The following is a 23,989-nucleotide window of genomic DNA, read 5'->3' as shown; positions in this document are numbered from 1 at the left end:
CTTCAGTTTTCAACTTCTTTGCCTTTGGTTTGAATGTCCTCCCCGTAGCTCAGAGTAATTTGATAGTCTGAAGCCTTCTTCTCTCAGCTCGTCAAAGTCATTCTCCATCCAGCTTTGTTCCGTTGCTGGTGAGGAACTGCATTCCTTTGGAGGAGGAGAGGCGCTCTGCTTTTTAGAGTTTCCAGTTTTTCTGTTCTGTTTTTTCCCCATCTTTGTGGTTATATCTACTTTTGGTCTTTGATGATGGTGATGTACAGATGGGTTTTTGGTGTGGATGTCCTTTCTGTTTGTTAGTTTTCCTTCTAACAGACAGGACCCTCAGCTGCAGTTCTGTTGGAATAGCCTGCCGTGTGAGGTGTCAGTGTGCTGCTGCTGGGGGGTGCCTCCGAGTTAGGCTGCTCGGGGGTCAGGGGACAGGGACCCACTTGAGGAGGCAGTCTGCCCGTTCTCACACCTCCAGCTGCGTGCTGGGAGAACCACTGCTCTCTTCAAAGCTGTCAGACAGGGACATTTAAGTCTGCAGAGGTTACTGCTGTCTTTTTGTTTGTCTGTGCCCTGCCCCCAGAGGTGGAGCCTACAGAGGCAGGCAGGCCTCCTTGAGCTGTGGTGGGCTCCACCCAGTTGGAGCTTCCCGGCTGCTTTGTTTACCTAATCAAGCCTGGGCAATGGCGGGCGCCCCTCCCCCAGCCTGGCTGCCGCCTTGCAGTTTGATCTCAGACTGCTGCGCTAGCAATCAGGGAGACTCCATGGGCGTAGGACCCTCTGAGCCAGGTGCGGGATAGAATCTAGTGGTGCGCTGTTTTTTAAGCCCATCAGGAGAGCGCAGTATTCGGGTGGGAGTGACCTGATTTTCCAGGTGCCCTCCATCACCCCTTTCTTTGACTCAGAAGGGAACTCCCTGACCCCTTGAGCTTCCCAAGTGAGGCAGTGCCTCGCCCTGCTTCGGCTCGTGGACGGTGCGCGCATCCACTGACCTGCGCCGACTGTCTGGCACTCCCTAGTGAGATGAACCTGGTACCTCAGATGGAAATGCAGAAATCACCCGTCTTCTGCGTCGCTCACGCTGGGAGCTGTAGACCAGAGCTGTTCCTATTCAGCCATCTTGGCTCCTCCCCCCCCCCCCTTTTTTTTTTAAGATGCCACCATAGTGGCCTGTTGGGAAGCAAAGGGATTATGTTGTCCTTGACGTTAAGTGAATTAGCCAAACATAGACTTCCTGTTCGTTCCTCATTTTTTTGCACGTCGTATATGCCTACAAATATTTTTAAGTGATTTTTATATTAATGGTTTATTTTATTTTTTTACTTTCTTGTTAACTCGATTATAAACTCCCATGGCAGCAGCAGTGCCTTTTTTTACCCTTAGGTTTTTATTTGCTTAAGCAATGGCAGGTCCACATAATGATAGACTATATAATCAAAGAAAGGTAGTATTCACGTGACTTTAGAATTAGCATGTATCTGCATAGAATCTGCCTCTGGCTTTACCAGCAATAGAATATTTATAGAAGAGAAAGGGAAATGCTTTGCTGTTAATGACGCTTAAATAAGAATAGGAGTAAACGAGAGTATTAGCTGCAAATCACCAGAGCTGCTTTCCCCCTTATAACCAGTTCCTAAAGTGAATGAAAGCAGCTCTCCTTATGTGTCTGCCTACTTCATTCTTTGGTAAGTTTAACAGTTCATCTAGCTACCCTTTCTTTGAAATGATTTCCAGATGCCTCCTCATATAAATTGCTGACTTCTGGATATATTCTGGTTCTGGAATGGGTAGATTTCTGATGTGCTTTAGTGTATATATAAATCCCGTGAGCTTCTGGCATGTAATTTCTCTGATCCTGGTTACACTGATATTTAAAGTAGGGTTTGACATACTCCATCACTTAATGTTGATAAAGGACGTTTATATTCTTCTTAGTTCATTTTATTTATGTGTTAGCTTTAAAGATATTTTCTTTGACGGAAAATGAAGTAACAAAATAATAGTGAAATAGTTCTGCCATGTCTCTAATTTGTTGATATTTTCCATGTACTTGAAACATGTATGGTATACCTCCTCTTTTTCCTCCTCTGAACAATGGCTGGAAAAAAAGCCCTAGTTATTTCTGTCATTTACTGTGAGGCATTACTGAATCTGGGTGTATTCATGTATGCTGCTACCTGTATGTTTTCAAACAATAAGAATTTATTGAAACATATAAGACATTACAGTTTCTCTTCTCCAGTATTGGATTATAGACTGCACTTAGTTTTTCCAAATGAAGTACAGACAAAGCCATAACGTGTGTACAACTACACATTGTCCTATAATATTGTCTGATAAAAAACAGTGTAGAAATATTCTGACAGGGAAATAGCAAATGTATTAATTTGACTTACATTGCAATCTGTCTTAATGGAGGCTTATCACCAGTGTAAGAAATAACTTCTGGGTGTGAATAAGTACACAGTATAAGGTAAACTTTGGTGAAATCGTCAATTCTTTTTTGTCATTTGTTCCCCTTTCACACCCAAAGTGTAGCACTTGACATGGAATCTTTTTCTTCATAAAGTCAGTCATTCATTTAGAATTCTGCATTGGTGTATGTAGAAAAATGATATTTTACCTTTTTTAAGATTTTTGTTATATTGGGAATTACATTTCTTTCTAATTTTAAAAAGTTGTTTACCATATTCATTTTTTTCTGCAACCGTTCTTTTCAGGCATTTCCTGCTTATCCAGATTCACCATTTCAGGTCACCACTGGATATCAGTTGCCTGTATATAATTACCAGGTAATGTAAGAAGGAGTAAAATGATTTGCTTTCAGGTATTATTGAGGCCTTTAACTTGTTTATACAAATTTCCTGAATAGTTGGTCATTTTAAACTAGTGAAGTGTACCTAAAATTTAAGGAAACACTTAGAATCAGTGTAGAATGAAGACCTCTGTCTTATTTAGAAGTAATGAAGTCATATTTTGACAGTAATATACTTGGGAATAACTTTTCTGTAGAAGAGATTTCTGAGATTTGGTGTCCCATTCTTCATTTCTGGATGTAGTTTTCATCTTTACTGTCAAATAGCTGAATGAAACATCCAGACTGACTTTCATGAATTTTCTTATGGAGATAGAGTGAAATAAAATTATGACCCACTTTTCAGAGCACAGAATTCCAGTTATATTTTCATTTTAGCTGGCTGTTTCACGATAGTAATTCTCTGGGTCTCTTTTCATAGATACGAGTATATCTATGACACATAATTATGTCTATGGTACTAAGCTGAAAGAGCTAGTATCTTTGAGGTTTCCACATTGCCAACTCCCGAAAATTTGGCGAAAGGTGAAGTTTCACGTATAAAAGTAACAAGAATGTCATGGACTAGAAACATAAAGTACTCAAGTTTTCCTTTCTGTTACTTTTATTATAATAAAAAAGGAGACAGCAGGATAAGTACTTCAATACTGTGTTTCCCCTGTGTTTTTGAAAATGTGTAGGAATACTTTAATAGTTTTGGTTTCCTTTTTTTTTTTTTTTTTTTTTTAAGTTGCCACCATAGGGGCCTGTTGGGGAGCAAAGGGATTGATTATGTTTCCCTTGACATTAAGTGAATTAGCCAAACATAGACTTCCTGTTCATTCTTGATTTTTTTTTCCATGTCAGATATACCTATAAATATTTTTAAGTGATTCTTTATATTAATTTTTTTTTGTTACTTTCTTGTTAACCCGATTATAAACTCCCATGGGAGCAAGAGTGCCTTTTTTGCCCTCAGGTTTTTATGTGCTTAAGCAATGGCAGGTCCACATAATGATAGACTATGTAATCAGATAAAGGTGGTGTTCACGTGACTTTAGAATTAGCATGTGTCTGCATAGAATCTGCCTCTGGCTTTACCAGCAATAGAATATTTATAGAAGAGAAAGGGAAATGCTTTGCTGTTAATGACGCTTAAATAAGAATAGGAGTAAACGAGAGCATTAGCTGCAAATCACCGGAGCTGCTTTCCCCCTTATAACCAGTTCCTAAAGTGAATGAAAGCAGCTCTCCTTATGTGTCTGCCTACTTTATTCTTCAGTAAGTTTAGCAGTTCATCTAGCTATCCTTTATTTGGAATGATTTCCAGATGCCTCCTCATATAAATTGCTGACTTCTGGATATATTCTGGTTCTGGAATGGGTAGATTTCTGATATGTTTAGTATATATATATATATATATATAAATCCCGTGAGCTTCTGGCATGTAATTTCTCTGATCCTGGTTACATTGATATTTAAAGTAGGGTTTGACATACTCCATCACTTAATGTTGATAAATAACGTTTACATTCTTAGTTTGTTTTCTTTATGTGTTAGCTTAAAAGACATTTTCTTTGATGGAAAATGAAGTAACAAAATAATAGGGAGATAGTTCTGCAGTGTCTCTAATTTGTTGATATTTTCCGTGTGCTTGAAACATGTATGGTATACCTCTTTTTTTCCTTCTCTGAACGATGGCTGGAAAAAAAGCCGTAGTTATTTCTGTCATTTACTGTGAGGCACTACTGAATCTGGGTGTATTCATGTATGCTGCTACCTGTATGTTTTCAAACAATAAGAATTTATTGAAACATATAAGACATTGTACTTTCTCTTCTCCAGTATTGGATCATAGACTGCACTTAGTTTTTCGGAATGAAGTACAGACAAAGCCATAACATCTGTAGAAGTACATATTGTCCTATAATATTGTGTGATACAAACGAGTCTAGGAATATTCTGACAGGGAAATAGCAAATGTATTAATTTAACTTATATTGCAATCTGTCTTAATGGAGCCTTATCACCAGTGTATCACACCAAGAAATAACTTCTGGGTGTGAGTAAGTACACAGTATAAGGTAAACTTTGGTGAAATCGTCAATTCTTTTGTCATTTGTTCCCCTTCACACCCAAAGTGTAGCACTTGACATAGAATCTTTCTTTCTTCATAAAGTCATTCATTTAGAATTCTGCATTGTTGTATGTAGAAAAACGATATTTTACCTTTTTTCAATATTTTTGTTATGTTGGAAATTATATTTTTTTCTAATTTTAAAAAAATGTTTTACCATATTCATTTTTCTCTGCAACCTTTGTTTTCAGGCATTTCCTGCTTGTCCAAATTCACCAGTTCAGGTCACCACTGGATATCAGTTGGCTGTATACAATTATCAGGTAATGTAAGAGGGAGTAAAATGATTTGCTTTCAGGTATTATTCAGGCCTTTAACTTGTTTATGCAAATTTGCTGAATAGTTGGTCATTTTAAGCTAGTGAAATGTACCTAAAATTTAAGGAAAGACTTAGTGTAGAATGAAGACCTCTGTCTTATTTAGAAGTTATGAAGTAATATTTTGACAGGAATATACTTGGCAATAACTTTTCTGTAGAACAGATTTCTGAGATTGGGTGTCCCCTTCTTCATTTCTGGATGTAGTTTTCATCTTTACTGTCAAATAGCTGAATGAAACATCCAAACTGACTCTCATGAATTTTCTTACGGAGATAGAGTGAAATAAAATTATGATCCACTTTTCAGAGCACAGAATTCCAATTATATATTCATTTTAGCTGGCTGTTTCAGGATAGTAATTCTCTGGATCTCTTTTCATAGATACAAGTATATCTATGACCACTAATTATATATATGGTAATAAACTGAAAGAGCTAGTATCTTTGAGGTTTCCACATTGCCAACTCCTGAAAATTTGGAGAAAGTTGAAGTTTCTAATATAAAAGTACCAAGAATGTCATGGACTAGAAACATAAAGTACTCAAGTTTTCCTTTCTGTTACTTTTATTATAATAAAAAAGGAGACAGCAGGATAAGTACTTCAGTATTGTGTTTTTCAGCTTTTTTAGTGTCTCTTCATATGAACAGATAGGTAAATATTACAGTACATTGATGAAAGACAGAAACCGTGCACAAAACAAAAGATATCTTGGAAGAAGCAGGCAGTGAGGTGAGAAGACCAAAACAATCATATAATTACCATAATACTAGTGAAAAAAAAAAAGAGAAGATATCATGTCCAAAGGGACACTGACAAAGCTGAAGAATGTGAGGTGATGGATACATTAATTAGCCTAATTTTCTCAGTCTACAATGTATACCTGTATTGTATCCCATAAATATATATGATTATTATTTGTCGATAAAAATAAAGTTTTTTGAAAAAAAAAATTGTGTTTTTCGTGTGTTTTTGAAAATGTGTAGGAATATTTTAATAGTTTTGGTTTCTTTTTTTTTTTTTAAGATGCCACCTTAGGGGCCTGTTGGGGAGCAAAGGGATTATGTTTTCCTTGACGTTAAGTGAATTAGCCAAACATAGACTTCCTGTTCATTCTTGATTTTTTTTCCACGTCGTATATGCCTGTAAATATTTTTAAGTGATTTTTATATTAATGTTTTATTTTATTTTTTTACTTTCTTGTTAACCCGATTATAAACTCCCATGGGAGCAACAGTGCCTTTTTTGCCCTGAGGTTTTTATTTGCTTAAGCAATGGCAGGTCCACTTCATGATAGACTATATAATCAAAGAAAGGTAGTATTCACGTGGCTTTTGAATTAGCATGTATCTGCGTAGATTCTGCCGCTGGCTTTACCAGCAATAGAAAATTTGTAGAAAAGAGACAGAAATGCTTTGCTGTTAATTACGCTTAAATAAGAATAGGAGTAAACGAGAGTATTACCTCCAAATCACCAGAGCTGCTTTCCCCCTTATAACCAGTACCAGATTGAATGAAAGCAGCTCTCCTTATGTGTCTGCCTACTTTATTCTTTGGTAAGTTTAACAGTTCATCTAGCTATCCTTTATTTGAAATGATTTCCAGATGCCTCCTCATATAAATTGCTGACTTCTGGATATATTCTGTTTCTGGAATGGGTAGATTTCTGATGTGCTTTAGTATATATTTAAATCCCGTGAGCTTCTGTCATCTAATTTCTCTGATCTTGGTTACATTGATATTTAAAGTCGGGTTTGACATACTCCATCACTTAATGTTGATAAATAACGTTTATATTCTTCTTAGTTCATTTTATTTATGTGTTAGCTTAAAAGACATTTCCTTTGATGGAAAATGAAGTAACAAAATAATAGTGAAATAGTTCTGCAGTGTCTTTAATTTGTTGATGTTTTCCGTGTACTTGAAACATGTATGGTATACCTCTTCTTTTTCCTTCTCTGAACGATGGCTGGAAAAAAAGCCCTACTTGTTTCTGTCATTTACTGTGAGGCATTACTGAATCTGGGTGTATTCATGTATGCTGCTACCTGTATGTTTTCAAACAATAAGAATTCATTGAAACATATAAGACATTCTACTTTCTCTTCTCCAGTATTGGATTATAGACTGCGCTTAGTTTTTTGGAATGAAGTACAGACCTAGCACTAATATCTATAGAACTACATATTACCCTTTAATATTGTCTGATACAAAACAATCTGGAAATATTCTGACATTGAAATAGCAAATGTATAATTTTAACTTACATTGCAATCTGTCTTAATGGAGCCTCATCACCAGTGTAAGAAATAATTTCTGGGTGTGAATAAGTACACAGTGTAAGGTAAACTTTGGTGAAATAGTCAATTCTTTTGTCATTTGTTCCCCCTTCACACCCAAAGTGTAGCACATGACATAGATTCTTTCTTTCTTCATAAAGTCAGTCATTCATTTAGAATTCTGCATTGTTGTATGTATAAAAATGATATGTTACCTTTTTTAATATTTTTGTTATATTGGGCATGATATTTCTTTCTAATTTAAAAAAATGGTTTACCATATTCTTTTTTTTCTGCCACCTTTCTTTTCAGGCATTTCCTGCTTATCCAAATTCAGCGGTTCAGGTCACCACTGGATATCAGTTCCATGTATACAATTACCAGGTAATGTAGGTAGGAATGAAATGATTTGCTTTCAGGTATTATTGAGGCCTTTAACTTGTTTATACAAATTTCCTGAATAGTTGGTCATTTTAAACCAGTGAAGTGACCTAATATTTAAGAAAACACTTAGAATTAGTGTAGAGTGAAGACCTCTGTCTTATTTAGAAGTAATGAAGTAATATTTTGACAGGAATGTACTTGGCAATAACTTTTCTGTAGAACAGTTTTCTGAGATTTGGCCCTTCTATATTTCAGGATATAGTTTTCATCTTTGCTGTCAAATAGCTGATTGAAACCTCCAGAATGACTTTCATGAATTTTTTAGGGATATAGAGTAAATAAAATTATTACCCAATTCTTAGAGCACACAATTCAAATTATAGTTTCATTTAGTAGGCTGTTTCCCGACAGTTGTTGTCTGGTTCTCTTCTCATAGTAGGTAGGACTCTATCTATGACCAATAATCATATGTAGCATAATAAGTTCAAAGTAGTAACATCTTTGAGATTTCCACAATGCCAAATCCAAAAAATTGGGGAAAAGGTGTGGTTTCATATTTGTATGTGGAAGTAACAACAAGAGTGTCAGGAATTAGAACCATAAAGTACTTCTTTTTTCCATTGCGTTTCTTTTATTATAATAACAAAGGAGCCAGCATAGGTACTTCAATATTTTATATATCATTTGTTTTTGAAAATGTTTATGAATATTTGAATAATTTTGTTTTCCTATTTTTTTTTAAGATGCCACCGCAGTGGCCTGTTGGGGAGCAAAGCAGGTAGGTTGTACCTCTGGTAAAGTGAATTAGCCTACCATGTACTTCTGTTCTTTCTGGATTATTTTCCATATCATTTATGCCTTATAAATATTTTTAAATGATTATTTATATTAATGTGTTACATTTTGTTACTTTCTTTTTAACCCAGTTACAATCTCCCATGGGTGCAACAGTGCCTTTTTCTCTCTCAGGTTTTTGTGTTCTTAAGGAGTGGCTGGTCCACATCATAAGTGTTCAGTTACTTGTTGATAGACTGTGTAATCTAAGAAAGATAGTATTAATGTTACTTACTTTAGAATTAGCATGTATCTGCATAGGGTCTGCCTCTGGCTTTACCAGCCACCAAAAATTTGTTGAAGAGAAACAGAAATGTTTTGCTGTTAATTACCCTTAAATAAGAATAGGAATAAAAAAAGAGTATTACCTCTAAAATACCTGAACTTCTTTCCCCCATTATACCTAGTTCTGAAAACATTTGAAAGCAGCTGTTCTAATGTTTCTGCCTAGTTTATTCTTTAAGGATAGCGATTAATCTAGCTCTTCTTTACTTGCAATGATTTCCAGGTGACTCCTCATATAAACTGCTGACTTCTGGATATATTCTCGTTCTGGAATGTATAGATTTCTGACCTATTTTACTGTACCTATAAATCCTGTGAATTTCTGGCATGTAATTTCTCTGATCCTGATTACTTTGATACTTAAAGTAGGATTTGGCATACTCTATCACTTATTGGTGATAAATAACGTCTATTTTCTTCTTAGTCCATTTTATTTATGTGTTAGTTTAAAAGACATTTTCTCTGATGGAAAATAAAGGAACAAAATAGTAGTGAAATAGTTCTTCAGTGTCTCTCATTTATTGACATTTTCTGTGTACTTGAAATGTGTAGGATATACCTCTTCTTCTTTTTTCTTCTCTGAACAATGGCTAGAGACAAAGCCCTCCTTGTTCCTAACATTTACGGTGGGCCATTACTGAATCTGGGTGTATTCATGTATGCTGCTTCCTATATGTTTTCAAACAATAAGTATTTATCGAAACATATAAGACATTGTACTGTCCTTCTCCAGTTTTGGATTGTACACTGCCCTTAGTTTTTCAAAATGAAGTACAGAAAAAAAAACATAACATCTGTAGGAGAACTACATATTACCCTGTAATATTGTTAAAGACAAAACTATCTGGAAGTATATTGACAAAGAAATAGCAAATGTATTAACTTAACTTACATTGAGATCTGTCTTAATGGAGCCTTATCAGCAGTGTAAGAAACAACTTCTGGGTGGGCATAAGTACACAGTGTCAGTAAGGTGAACTTTGCCTGGTGAAATAGTCACTACTTTGTCATTTGTGTGTTCCCCCGCCCCATCCAAAGGGGCTTAGCACTTGACAGAGAATATTTATTTCTTCCTAAAGTCATTCATTCATTTAGAATTCTGCATTGTTTTATATAGAACATTAATAAATATTTTAAAGTTTTTCATTTTTTTTATTTTGGGGATAATTTTTTTTTCTAATTTAAAAAGATGTTTTACCATATTCATTCTTTCTGTAAACTTACTTTCAGACATATCCTACTTATCCACATTTACCAGGTCAGGTCACCACTGGGTGTCAGTTGCCTGTATATAATTATCAGGTAATTGAAGAGGGAGTAAAATGATTTGTTTTCAGATATTATTGAAGCCTTTAATTTGTTTATATGAATTTCCTGAATTAAACTAGTGAAATGTACCTAAAATTTAGGAAAACACTTGCAATGGTCTAGAATGAAGCCTTCTGTATTATTTAGAAGTAATGAATTAACATTTTGACAGGGATATACTTAGCAATAACTTTTCTGTAAAACAGTTTTCTGAGATTCGTTGTCCCCTTCTATATTTCAGCATGTATTTTTTCATCTTTTTATCATCCCATTCTTAGAGCACAGAATTCCAATTATATTTTTATTTTAGCTTGCTGCTTCATGATAGTAGTTCTCTGGGCCTCTTTTCATAGATATGACTACATCTGTGACCCATAATCATATCTATGATGATAAGTAATAAATTGAAAAAAACTAGTATCCTTGAGATTTCCACAATGCCAACTCCAGAAAATTGGGAAAATGGCGAGGTTTTATGTATAAAAGTAACAAGAACATCAGGGATTAGAAACATAAAGTACTTCTTTTTTTTTTGCTCTGTTTCTTTCACTTTAATAACAAAGGAGCCAGCATGATAAGTGCTTCAATATTGTGTATCTCATGAGTTTTTGAAAATGTGTAGGAATGTTTTAATAGTTTTGGTTTCCTTCTTTTTTTTTTTTTTTTTTTTTTTAAGGTACTACCGCAGTGGCCTGTTGGGGAGCAAAAGGGGTTATGGAGTAAAGTGAATTAGTGAAACGTATACTTCCTCATCTTTCTTGACTTCTTTTCTATGCCATATATGCCTATAGATATTTTTAAATGGTTCTTTATATTAACGTTTTATGTTTTGTTACTTTATTTTTAACCCAATTATAAACTCCCACCGGAGCAACAGTGCCTTTTTGTCTCTCGGATTTTTGTGTGCTGAAGCAGTGGCTGGTCCACATAATGATAAGTGTTCAGTTACTTGTTGATAGATGATATAATCCAGGAATGGTGGTATTAACTGGCTTTAGAATTAGCATGTATCTGCCTAGAATATGCCTCTGGCTTTACTAGCCATAAAACATTTGTTGAAGAGAAACCGAAATGTTTTGCTATTAATTACTCTTAAAGAGGAAAAAGACGAATAGGAATAAAACAAGAGTATTACCTCTAATACAACAGAGCTGCTGTCTTACATCACGATTGGATATTTGAAGGATATATAATAAGTGTTAAAATTCTCAAACACTCCCTTAACTACATTTGTTTCTTAGAATCCTTCTACCTCTGATTATGTTGATACCTGGAAGACGTTTTAAAACAAAAGGCTGCCTTAATGTATTTCAACTTTTTGTTTAAAACAAGGTTTCTGAAGTAACACAATTGAATTTCAACACAACCTACATTGAAACTTTTGATACCAGCTCACCTTTTTGAGGAATAAATAAGCAGCTTTTAAACGTATCTGTATTATCTGTTTAATTACAGTTTCATTATTTTAAATATAGGCTTATTCAGCTCTTAACTGTCACTGTAGTGAAGTTGATACGGGAGGTGATGTTGTGCTAAATGAATGCTCAATTCATGAAGCTACCCCACCCTCTGGAAATGGCCCACAAAAGGCAAACATCTAATTTTGAATTTTTTTTACAATATATATTTCATATTTTTTTCTAGTTTGAATAACTTTTTTTGAGAAGCAAACATTTTTGCCCAAATTTAAAGATGTTAGCCATAAATCATGGAGCTTAAATAGTGGACTGATACTCAGCAGTTAATGTAAAGGTTGTTGAAATTTCAGATACCCCAAATTTTCAGTATATACCTAAAGTTTCTGATTCAGCAAGTCCTTTCCTGTATTTTAGTTTCACTAATTTTAAAAAGCCATTCTTTAATAAATACTGTATTAATATGATTTGGCAGAATGCTATGGGAGGGTTTCCTCTAGAATTCTACTCAAAAGAAGAATTAGTATGAATTATATGTCCCTTTTCTTTTACAACAGTTTTGATCTTAAGCAGTGAAAAATATTATTTAAATAAGCATTCTCTCCATAACATTATATGTGGCAGAAGTTTCCAACAGTGGTGAAGTCAGTAGTAATTATTCAAATACTGAAATAGACAGGGTTGTTTCTTTTTTTTATCATTAGTGCAAATTTCTGTAATAACAGTACTGTCACTCTTGCGTCACATATGTTCTGTTAGATAGGTGGGAGTGTGGAAGTAGTTGATGTGCTGGTAATATGTATAATACCCAGGAAGTCCCATTGGAATGTAAATTCCTTGATTTGATATTGGATTTTAAAATGTGAATAAATAGGAAAACATAACTCTTACAGTATAATTGTCTGGTTTTGTTCTGAGTATTTTTTCTTGAAACATTGGAGTTCACTTAGGGATTTAACAAATTCTGCTTTTTAAACCAGCATTCTATCGCTAAGGTTCTAAAATAATTCTTCGATTTGTCAGAAAACTTACATACTGAGGATCTGTGGCAGCAATTATGAATCACATTTTTATGAATTTCTTTTTTTATTGAGACAGGGTCTTGCGGTGTCGCCCAGGCTGGAAGTGCAGTGGTATGATCTCGGCTCACTGCAACTTCTGTCTCCTAGGTTCCAGTAATTTTCCCTGCCTCAGCCTCCCGAATAGGTGGAATTACAGGCACCCATCACCCAGCTAATTTTTGTATTTTTTAGTGGAGAAGGGGTTTCGCCATGTTGGCCAGGATGGTCTTGAACTCCTGACATCAGGTGATGCGTCCTCCTTGGCCTCCCAAAGTGCTGGGATTACAGGTGTGAGCCACTGCTCCCAGCCTCTTTTAGCATTTTTGCATTTCTTTAGAAATAAACTAATATGTTCATTAAACCATCAAAAAAAAAAAAAAAAAAACACACCCTTATTAAGAGTGAGTGAAAGAAAGAGTTGTCTTTACATTACTGAAAACTTCTGTGTTTCAGAAATCTGTGGACCGAAGCATACAAATGGTGGTATCTTGTCTGTTTAATCCAGAGAAGAGACTGATAAATTCCGCTGTTACTCAAGATGACTGCTTCAAGGTATGAAAGGAATGGCATGCATAATTAAAAAGCACACTTGTTCCCTCTCAAGTTAGCTGTTTTCCTTGTGGTACATGTGTTTTGGGCTTTCTTAGAGGAATTTTTTTTCTTTTTTTTTGTTTTGAGACGGACTCTCCTCTGTCGCCCAGGCTGGAGTGCAGTGAGTGGCCCCATCCAGGCTCACTGCAAGCTCCACCTCCCGGGTTTACTTAACGCCATTCTCCTGCCTCAGCCTTCCGAGTAGCTGGGACTACAGGCGCCCAGCACCACGCCCAGCTAATTTTTTTGTATTTTTAGTAGAGACGGGGTTTCACCGTGTTAGCCAGGATGGTCTCGATCTCCTGACCTCGTGATCCACCTGCCTCAGCCTCCCAAAGTGCTGGGATTACAGGCATGAGCCACCGTGCCCGGCCTAGAACATTTAATTGAACTGTTGGCATTTGACTGTAACCCAGTAAACCAGTGTGGGTTTTACCTGGCAGTATATTTTCTGCTGCCGAGCCTTGATATAATGTAGTCAAATTTAGGGAAGAATCCTGCAGCAGAAATTTGTAATTGAAAGGGTTTACTAGAGAAGAGAGTTAGTTGACTACCTTGACCAAATAGTAAAAGAAAATTTTAGATACAGAAAGCAGATCTTGGCTGGGTGCAGAGGCTAACGCCTGTAATCCCAACACTTTGTGGGGCTGAGGTGGGTGGATTGCTTGAGCTCAGGAGTTCGAGGCCACCCTGGGTAACAAGGCAAAACACCATCTCTACAAAAAAATACAAAAATCAGCCAGTTGTGATGGTACATACCTGTAGTGCCAACTACTCCAGAGGAGTCTGAGGCAGGAGGATCGCTTGAGCCTGGGAAGTTGAGGCTTCACTGAGCCATGATTGTGCCATTGTAGTCCAGCCTGGGCAACAGAGTGAGAGACCTTGTCTCAAAAAAAAAAAAAAAAAAAAAAAAGTAGAACTTAATACATGCATATTGAACTAAAGAGAAGAAAAGAAATGGTTTACTCAGATGATACACCTGAACAGTGTGAAGGGAGAAAAGGGGTAAAATGAAGCAGTAAAAAGTTGAGTAGAAAGAAAGAGAGGTTGATTCAGAGTTGGTGAAGTGGAAGAGAATGTGGCTAGTTGAATTCCAGAAAGATCTGACTTCTGATCCCACTTTCTATCCATGTTGGATAGATAAATCTTTTATTAGGGCTCTAATTCTTACAAGTCTAAAATGAGAAGGTACAGGACTAAAGGTTTCTGGGTCCCTGTGGTTCTAAGTCTATAAATACGAAAAAGAACTAACTTGGTCAGTCCGGTGGGAGAAAAATATTATGGTTAATAAAGGGAAGGTGTTTTTTAAATAACAATTATATTGAAACAATACCAGTAATACAATTTATGTATTTAAAATGTGCACTTCACTGTTTTTTCATATATTCAAAGTTGTGCAACCATGTCCACAATCAATTTTAGAATATTTAAATCACCTCAAAAATCACCCCCGTACCTTAGCAGTCACCTGCTATTTTCCTGGAACTTGTGTGTATCCCTAGGCAAACACTAATTTACTTTTTTCCTCTAAGGATTTTCCTGTCCTGGAGATTTCTTGTATATGGAATCATACATAATGATGTGGCATTTTGTGACTGGATTTTTTTCACTCAGCATAATGTTTGTAAGGTTCATCAATATTTTAGCACGTATCAGAACTTAATCATTTCTTTTTATTTGTGGATATTACCTTATTCTGTTTATGCATTCATCTGTTAAAGACATTTGGATTATTTCCACTGTTTAGCTGTTATAACTAATGCTGTGAACATTCATGTACAAGTTATTGTGTGGACATACGTGCTTACCTCTCTTGCGTATATACTTGGGAATGGAATTGCTAAGTCATATTTAACCTTTAGTGGAACTGCCAGATTTGTCAAAACTGGCTACACACTTTACATTGAAAAGAAAATGTTTAGCCATCACTTTGTGTCTTACAACAGAACTAGCTTTTTTTTTGTCTGTGAATGGATATGGGATGAAGCCTAAGCCTTTTTAAAGGGTTATATTATGAATCTTCTGTATAATGTAGAAGAGTAGAGCCAGATAGCAGAATTAAGTTCTTAACATCTTTGCAACATGGAGTAAACATATATAAATTTGACATTTGTTCTCTCGTTGCTTCATTCTACATAGATAGTACAATTTAGAAAAGAAAGAACTGGAGTTGTACATCAGCTTATCTTGCCCAAAATTCTGATTACATTGGTGTCTACAGTAGTACTTAAGTGATTTTCAAAGCAGAAGATAGTCTTTTGTGTTTTCTTTTTTTTTTTTTTTTTTTTTTTTTTTGAGGTGACCTCATTTGGTCATCCAGGCTGGAGTGCAGTGTCGCAATCACAGCTTACTACAACCTCAAACTCCGGCACTCAAGGGATCCTTCTGCCTCAGCGTCCCAAACAGGACGACAGACATGCAGCACCACACTTAACTAGTTAAAAAGAAATTATTATTATTTTTTTTTGAGACAGAGTCCCACTGTGTCACCCAGGCTGGAGTGCAGTGGTGCGATCTTGGCTCACTGCAAGTTCTGCCTCCCGGGTTCATGCCATTCTCCTGCCTCAGCCTCCCGAGTGGCTGGGAGTACAGGTGCCCGCCACCACGCCCAGCTAATTTTTTGTGTTTTTAGTAGAGATGGGGTTTCATCGTGTTAGCCAGGATGGTCTCGATCTCCTGACCTTGTGATCTGCCCGCCTCGGCCTCCCAAATGGCTGGGATTACAGGTGTGAGCCACCGTGCCCAGCCAAAAGATTTTTTTTTTAAGAGAGAATCTTACTATATTGCCCTGGCTTGTCTTGAACTCCTGGGCTCAAGTGATCCTCCTGCCTCAGCCTCCCAAAGTGCTGGGATTACAGGCGTATGCCACCATGTCCAGCCCAGAAAATATTTTTTTAAACTTGAGTTCTCACCTGGTGGTAGACAAAAGACTCGCTTTGAAACTTCCAGAGTTTTCTGCTTATTTGGGAGAGGAATCAGAAGTTGGCATCCTGCAGTTGTCTGACATTTAGACCTATTTTAATTGACTGCACGTTGTTATATTGAATTAGAATGCCTGAGATATTTTTGAATGTATTTACAATTTCCATAGCCGATTTCTCTTCACTGTCTTAGTTATCTAGCCCTTTCACAATCTTGTTTCCTACATGACCTCTGAAGATACATACATGTTGGTGACCAGTTTTCTAGATTTTAACCTAAATTGATTATCACTCTTTTGACAGATGAGGTAACTTCCAGAAGCCACTTTTATTTATATGAAAATGAAACTGAAGTCTTAAAAAAAGGGCACAGCTTTGTAGAAAAGGAAATGTTATTACTCGGTCACTCATTCCCATTCCTCCTTGTAAGACCTCTCACTTCTCTCTGCACGTCTGCAGGCAACATAGAGTGAAGAGAAAGTTTTGCATGTATTTTAAAGTTTTATCTTCCTTTCTAAAGAATGATATGTCTTCACAGGTTAATGATATGTTCTTCAAATGCCAAAACTTACATATTTTAATCTAAAAACACAAAATTTCAGATTGGAGAGCTGTTTGCAAGCTGTAGTTGGTATTAAATGCAGTTCAATTAGTGAAAAAAGTATTCTTTACAACTACATTTTCTACCAGCTGTCTTTGGGACATTACTGCAAAATTATTAACTAAGAAGTACATAAAATGATACTGAGTTTAAGTCCTATTATTTCTCAGTTTACTGGAATTTGTTTTATTTAATTATTGATTTCTTTTTTTAACTGTTTAATAAAACTAGCCATCTTGGTACATTTGTTATCCCAGTGTTCAAATATGCTTCCTGAAAAGAATCATCTTTTTTTCTCATTATTTATAATGTTTAAACCCAAAACAAATGGTTTAAGTTTTGACAACTTTCAGATCCATAGTAGTCATCAGAAATTATCAGTAAAATAAAAGGACTATTTCTGTCTTTTCCAGGGTAAAAGAGTGCATCGCTTTAGAAGAAGTTTGGCAGTATTTAAATCTGTTGGATCCTCTCAGCTATCTAGTTTCATGGGAAGTTGCTGGTTTTGAATATTAAGCTAAAAGTTTTCCACTATTACAGAAAGTCTGAATTTTGGTAAATCACACTGAAACTTTCTGTGTAACTTGTATTATTAGACTCTCTAGTTTTATCTTAACACTGAAACTGTTCTTCATTAGATGTTTATTTAGAACCTGGTTCTGTGTTTAATATATAGTTTAAAGTAACAAATAATCGAGACTGAAAGAACGTTAAGATTTATCTGCAAGGATTTTTAAAAAATTGAAATTTGCATTTTAAGTGTTTAAAAGCAAATACTGATTTTCAAAAAAAGTTTTTAAAACCTGATTTGAAAGCTAAGAATTTTGATAGTCTGAACACAAGCATTTCACTTCTCCAAGAAGTACCTGTGAACAGTACAATATTTCAGTATTGAGCTTTGCATTTATGATTTATCTAGAAATTTACCTCAGAAGCAGAATTTTTAAAACTGCATTTTTAATCAGTGGAACTCAATGTATAGTTAGCTTTGTTGAAGTCTTATCCAAACCCAGTAAAACAGATTCTAAGCAAACAGTCCAATCAGTGAGTCATAATGTTTATTCAAAGTATTTTATCTTTTATCTAGAATCCACATATGTATGTCCAATTTGATTGGGATAGTAGTTAGGATAACTAAAATTCTGGGCCTAATTTTTTAAAGAATCGAAGACAAACTAAACCTTACTAGGTATATAACCTTCTCAATGAGTTACCATTCTTCTTTTTTATTAAAAAAATTGTTCCTTGAAATGCTAAATTTAATGGCTGTATGTGAAATTTGCAAAATACTGGTAATAAAGAACGCTGCAGCTTTTTTATGTCACTCAAAGGTTAATCAGAGTATCTGAAAGGAATTGTTTTTATAAAAACATTGAAGTATTAGTTACTTGCTATAAATAGATTTTTATTTTTGTTTTTTAGCCTGTTATATTTCCTTTTGTAAAATAAAATATGTCCAGAAGAGGCAAAATAGGTAGTTTTGATATTTCTAAACCACGAAAGTTGTTTAGTAAGTATATCTTTAGAATCTGCTAGAGTTAAAGTTAGCGTTGTTTCTAGATTAGGTAGTGTCCTCATTTTATATTGTGACCACACAGCTAGAGCACCAGAGCCCTTTTGCTATACCCACAGTCTTGTTTTCCCAGCCTCTTTTACTAGTCTTTCAGGAGGTTTGCTCTTAGAACTGGTGATGTAAAGAATGGAAGTAGCTGTATGAGCAGTTCAAGGGCCAAGCCGTGGAATGGTAGCAATGGGATATAATACCTTTCTAAGGGAAACATTTGTATCAGTATCATTTGATCTGCCATGGACATGTGTTTAAAGTGGCTTTCTGGCCCTTCTTTCAATGGCTTCTTCCCTAAAACGTGGAGACTCTAAGTTAATGTCGTTACTATGGGCCATATTACTAATGCCCACTGGGGTCTATGATTTCTCAAAATTTTCATTCTGAATCCGAAGGATAGAGTCTTTAAACTTTAGAATTCCCAAGAAGGCTTTATTACACCTCAGAAATTGAAAGCACCATGAATTTGTCCATTAAAAAATTATCCATAGTTTTTTTAGTGCTTTTAACATTCCAACATACATCATTCTGTGATTAAATCTCCAGATTTCTATAAATGATACCTATATTCTAAAGAGTTAATTCTAATTATTCCGATATGACCTTAAGGAAAAGTAAGGGAATAAATTTTTGTCTTTGTTGGAGTGAAGTGTTTAATAGAGTAAGGTAAAGAAGATATTAAGTCGTAAACCTTTCAAAATGGAAAATTAATTCTAAACTGAGAAAAATGTTCCTACTACCTATTGCTGATACTGTCTTTGCATAAATGAATAAAAATAAACTTTTTTTTCTTCAAATGTGTTTTTGGCTTTCTGATGTAATAATGTAAAATGGTGGGGAGTTGCATGGGAACTGTGTAACAAGGTTTAAATTCGTATAACAAGCTTTAGATTGTTAAAATGCAGAAGTATAATTGTTAAAATGCAGAAGTATAAAGTTCAATTTACTAATCTGTCTGAGTTAGCCTATAAAAGCAATTGTAGGTACAAAGATAAGTTTAAGAGGTGCATCAACAGCAGTGCAGAGTAGGAATGCTGATGAACACGTCCGACTCTGCTATCTCACGGCTAAGGTCCCTCACATTTTGGACCCTATGAAGCATTTTGTCTGCTGTACACTTTGGGCCTAGTCTCTAGATCATTTATTTCGGGGTATTGCAGTTGCCTAATGGAGCTTAAATTTTTTATATTGCAGGTACTTCCTGTGGATACAATCAAAAAAATCAGTACCGCTTCTTCTAGCTTTAGTGTTAGTACTCAGTTCTATAAGCTGAGTCCAGTGGAGAGGAAACTCCTCAGACACTCTTGTATTTCATTAGTTAGTAGGCTTGCTGATTCATAACCAGAAAGTTGACTCCAAGGATATGCAGGATAGCAAACAGTGCTTTCTGCATCACCAAAGATTAAATTGTGATGTTTAGTGTCCAATAATAGGCTAAAAATTAGTAATTCTTTTATGTGCCTGTGTGTATATATGTATACATATGTGTCTATATATGCATATATTTATGGTTACGTACATACTAACAATTATCCAGAATATTTGGTTCTAGCTGATCAAGCTAGTAGGTTTTCAGTATTTTCAGACCCCAAAACTAGACTACATATGGGTTAAGTTAGTTGCTTTACACCAGCTTGTTTCTAGTTTCCTATTAAATTATTACCACAAAAATCTTTGGAATTGAAAAATAACAGTTAAGCACTTTTTTGTAAAAAGTTCAAGTTATGGTGAAATCAAGCAGCTCTAAAAAGGTTGGTCACCTCCATAAGTGTATTCTGCATGTTGGTTTTTTCTTTTTCTAAAATCAGATTACCTTTAATTCAAAATAACTTCAGAATTGGTAGTACCTGTCTGGCAAGGAAGTCATTGACTCTTAAAAATAAATACTCCACAGCACATCCCTGTCGTTATAAAGCACCTCTAGCCCCCTCTTCACTGAATTTTTCTTGGCTTTTTTTTAAAGGTAAACTGATAAAAATGGGCTGCCACATTGCTTAATCGCCTTGCCTGCTTTCCTTGCTGTCAGTTGAGGGTAATGAGGAGCAGCAACGATAAGGCAGTGTGCCACCTTGCTTTCACAAAGATGCCAATAGAGAAAGTGGGGAAACATAAGGGAGAAAAAAGTAGCAGTATTTTACATGGACCAAGTCTTGTGAATGGGCCAGCTATTGAGTATGATCATTTGGAATCCCTAGGTAAGGATTGCTCCTGTACATATTTTGATAAGTGTAATCTATCCCTTCCCAACATGTGTAGTATATGTCTCTGTATGTAACTGATTGTTGTGAGCAATTCCTTGCCACTCATCAAAGACAGAACTTTCCATCTGTAGACAGTACATTTTGTAGTAGAAAACAATAGACATAAGAAGTTCAAACTATAAAGATGTTTTTGAATGCTCATGCAAGATAATCTGGGTAGCAAAGAAATAATAGACAATTCAACACTGCACTTAGAGTTAAAAACATCTGTCCAGTATGGCTGTAGCTGTGGGCCAATCCTAAGTAAACGCAAAAAAAAAAAAAAACCAAAAAAAAAAAAAAAACAAAAAAAATTGTCTCTTGGTACAGAAGTTGAAACTACCACTGTACAATTAAACTCTATGGTCGCTGTATTTTACATTTTTAACTGGTCTGAAACAGTTCTCTAGTTAAGTCTGTAGTTCGTTTCCCCAAGACAAGGCTTTGTATCTTACGTGCACCTTCATTAATGCTGCGTGCCAGGAATTCCACATGAAACTTCAAGATGCCGGTTCACTAGGTCTTTTCCACATGAAACTTCAAGATACCGGTTCACTACATCTTTAACAATAGAACAAATACTTGCATGACTGGGATATTCAGGTCATGAACACTCCTTATAAATTTGAAGCAATAGTAACATTTTAAGCACTTTGGAAAATTGGAGGTTTCATAACCCTCAATCAGATCTTTTTATAGAATAACAAAAATACACTAAGGTACTAATCACATCTATTGTCTTTGCCCAAAATAACATGGATAGAGACACACTCCATTCTGGCTCAATCTTAGATGAAACTCCAGAAGAAAGGCAGTTGATAATGATACAGCCAGGCCAGCTGTTTAAGTGGACGTGTCCCCTCTGCCCTTGTACATTTGTTTAAAAATTTTGATAGGACTCTTCCCGCCTCCTTCACACCCTCCATAAATCTGACTAGGCCCATAAGAATGGAGAGAGGTAATTTAAAAGGCAGAGGACATTTTTCTCCTTGTTTTTACCTATGCTGATCCCCTACCTGGTGGTGTTGGAGCAGCTTCACTGTGAGTAAAATCTGAAGTGTTTAAGCAGTAAACCCACTATATTGAGGAAAGTGTGACCTGCACTTTTTTTTCCCCCCCTGAACATGACTTGGTTGTTGCTCATCATTTTGGTTGGTGATGTGTCTTTGACAAACCGATATGCTCACCATCCAAAGTTGTGTCCCATGTTCAGATCAGCGCAGTATTCGATAGGGCAGGTTTCCTCAAGATACCAATTTTACAGGGAAGTCAAAGAGCATCAGAGCTATCATAAGGGGTGTTTTTCAGAAGCCAAATCCTGGGCCCCATTCTCAGATGCTCTTATTCTAATGCTCTGGATGGGCCCAGTAATCTGCATTTTTAACGTGTGCCCCAGGTGATTCTGACCACTGTAACATACTTCGAGAAATATGGCCTCAGTTGGGGAGCTCTCCTTATATCATCTCAAGCTGCCCCTGGATTTAGGATAGAAACAGCCCTGTCAGGTCAATTATGACTTTCATAAAGGATTCCATTGGCTTAATTCACCGAATTCATCTTTCCCTGCCAAGCCCCTGCCTGGGAATGCCAGCTGTCCACAGGCAAGAGTGACTCATGAATGGGCTGAAATAGATTGAATAGAAAGTTTGAAAACCAAGACTTGTGGCCAGAAATCAGTGACAGGAGGGAATGACTACAGAGGCAAAGCTGGATTCCAAGGCCAAGAGCAGGCAAGCCAAGGGTGAGGGACTAGGCTCGAGTGGGAAGGGGCAGAGTGGATATCGTGGGGACAGAGACACTGTGTTTGCCTCCTGTAGTGAAGAACTATGCCTTTGACTCACTTGACACACTTTACAAATAGTATTACCCACGGTTTTTAGAAAAGCATGGCCTGTCACTGCTCCTTTTCCTGCTATGGAATTAACTAATACCTCTTAACACCTTTAAGCAAGAATGATAATAACAGATCAATATCAAAAAACTATGTTGAGATCAAGTTCCAGAGACAGCCTTAGGCATTTGATATCCATATTCTTTTTGTATGTGTATTTGTGTTTTAAAATTTCACATTTAATTCACTCAAAAGTATAAAAATATTTATTTAAAGAATAATAAATACCCAAGTTGGCTTGAGAAATAGAACATTTCATTAATTAAAAAATATGGCCTCCCTGATCACACCCTCTTCCTCCCCAAGAAGAAGAAACCACTAAATTGAATTTTGGTTTAATCATCTGCTGAATAAAATGCTTCTTTTCACAATATTTTGAACTTTAAGAGAACATATACTGTAACTTTTTTTTTTTTTTTTTTGGCACATTGTTAGACTCATCCGTGTTGACTGGGAGATTGTATTTATTTTCACTGCTTTTTAGTTGTATCAGTTGAATATTTTACGGTTTATTATTTCCCTCGCTGGGGGACAATTGACTTTTATTTTTCGTTTTAAAATTTTAAATGTAAATTGTGTTGATTCGTTGATTGCTGTTACAAACTATGCTCCTATGAACATTGTTAAATGCCTCTGATCACTTAGGTACTAGAATGTCATAAAAAAGAGTGAACTTTAAATCCCAGCCCCAAATACTTCCTGAGTAAGCTTGGACGAGCTTCTCACTGAGTCTTGGTTTCCTCTGTAAAACAACGATACTAATATCTACTTTATAGTGTTACTATGAGATTATTTGGGGCAACACATCAATGTGGTTAGCTTCCCATCCACAAATCTACCCACCTGCATCCCACTCAAACCCACCTAAGTTTTCTGTAGCCTTTACATTTCAGTAACTAGAGCTTCACACGTGGTCTGTGTATAGAGCAGCCATGGTTTGGTGAATGACTGTGTCCTGAAATGTAGTCTTTTGCGTATCTTCTTTGGTAGCAGGAAACAGCTCATTATGCTAGGCTCTTCGGGATATTTTCTAGAATAGTTCCCTTTTTCTGAGAGGGCCTTGAATGCGTAGAACACTAACAAATGAGTGAAATAATGGTACATAGGCCAGCATTCCCTAAGCACAATTTCTGTTTTTCCTTCATGAAATGCTGGAGGTGGCAGGCAGGATTTCATATCCCATTCTTCTCATCACATGCATACTCCCTGAAATTTGTATAGGATTTTAGGGTTTTCAGAGCTACTTCGTATATATGATTTCGTTTGGTCTTCGTCAACTCCTTTGAAGTGCTAGACATGTCTAGGTTTTAGGTGTGATTTTCTTAAATTTACACACCCTGGGATTCAGATAAATAAGAAACTGAGACTTGACATCTGGGCCATT

At 35.9% G+C, this 23,989-nt stretch overlaps 1 protein-coding gene across 5 annotated transcripts in view; it reads left to right on the top strand.

Moving 5' to 3' along the window:
- DAZ1 (deleted in azoospermia 1) overlaps positions 1 to 19,271 on the top strand; it is a 76,525-nt gene extending 57,254 nt beyond the window's left edge. For all 5 annotated transcript variants that reach the window (XM_055377084.2, XM_055377081.2, XM_055377083.2 and 2 more), the window contains 6 exons: positions 2,703 to 2,774; positions 5,105 to 5,176; positions 7,823 to 7,894; positions 8,638 to 8,672; positions 13,251 to 13,349; positions 17,324 to 19,271. In XM_055377084.2, the coding sequence (XP_055233059.1) occupies positions 2,703 to 2,774; positions 5,105 to 5,176; positions 7,823 to 7,894; positions 8,638 to 8,672; positions 13,251 to 13,314 (315 nt within the window). In that variant the 3' untranslated portion in view covers positions 13,315 to 13,349; positions 17,324 to 19,271. The remainder of the gene's footprint in view (positions 1 to 2,702; positions 2,775 to 5,104; positions 5,177 to 7,822; positions 7,895 to 8,637; positions 8,673 to 13,250; positions 13,350 to 17,323) is intronic.
- The last annotated feature ends 4,718 nt before the right edge of the window (positions 19,272 to 23,989 follow it).

Source organism: Gorilla gorilla, chromosome Y (genome assembly GCF_029281585.2).
Source record: "Gorilla gorilla gorilla isolate KB3781 chromosome Y, NHGRI_mGorGor1-v2.1_pri, whole genome shotgun sequence".
NCBI classification, from domain to species: Eukaryota; Metazoa; Chordata; class Mammalia; order Primates; family Hominidae; genus Gorilla; species Gorilla gorilla.
Note: the sequence above shows the minus strand (reverse complement) of the source record. Positions and strands in the feature narration are given on the sequence as shown.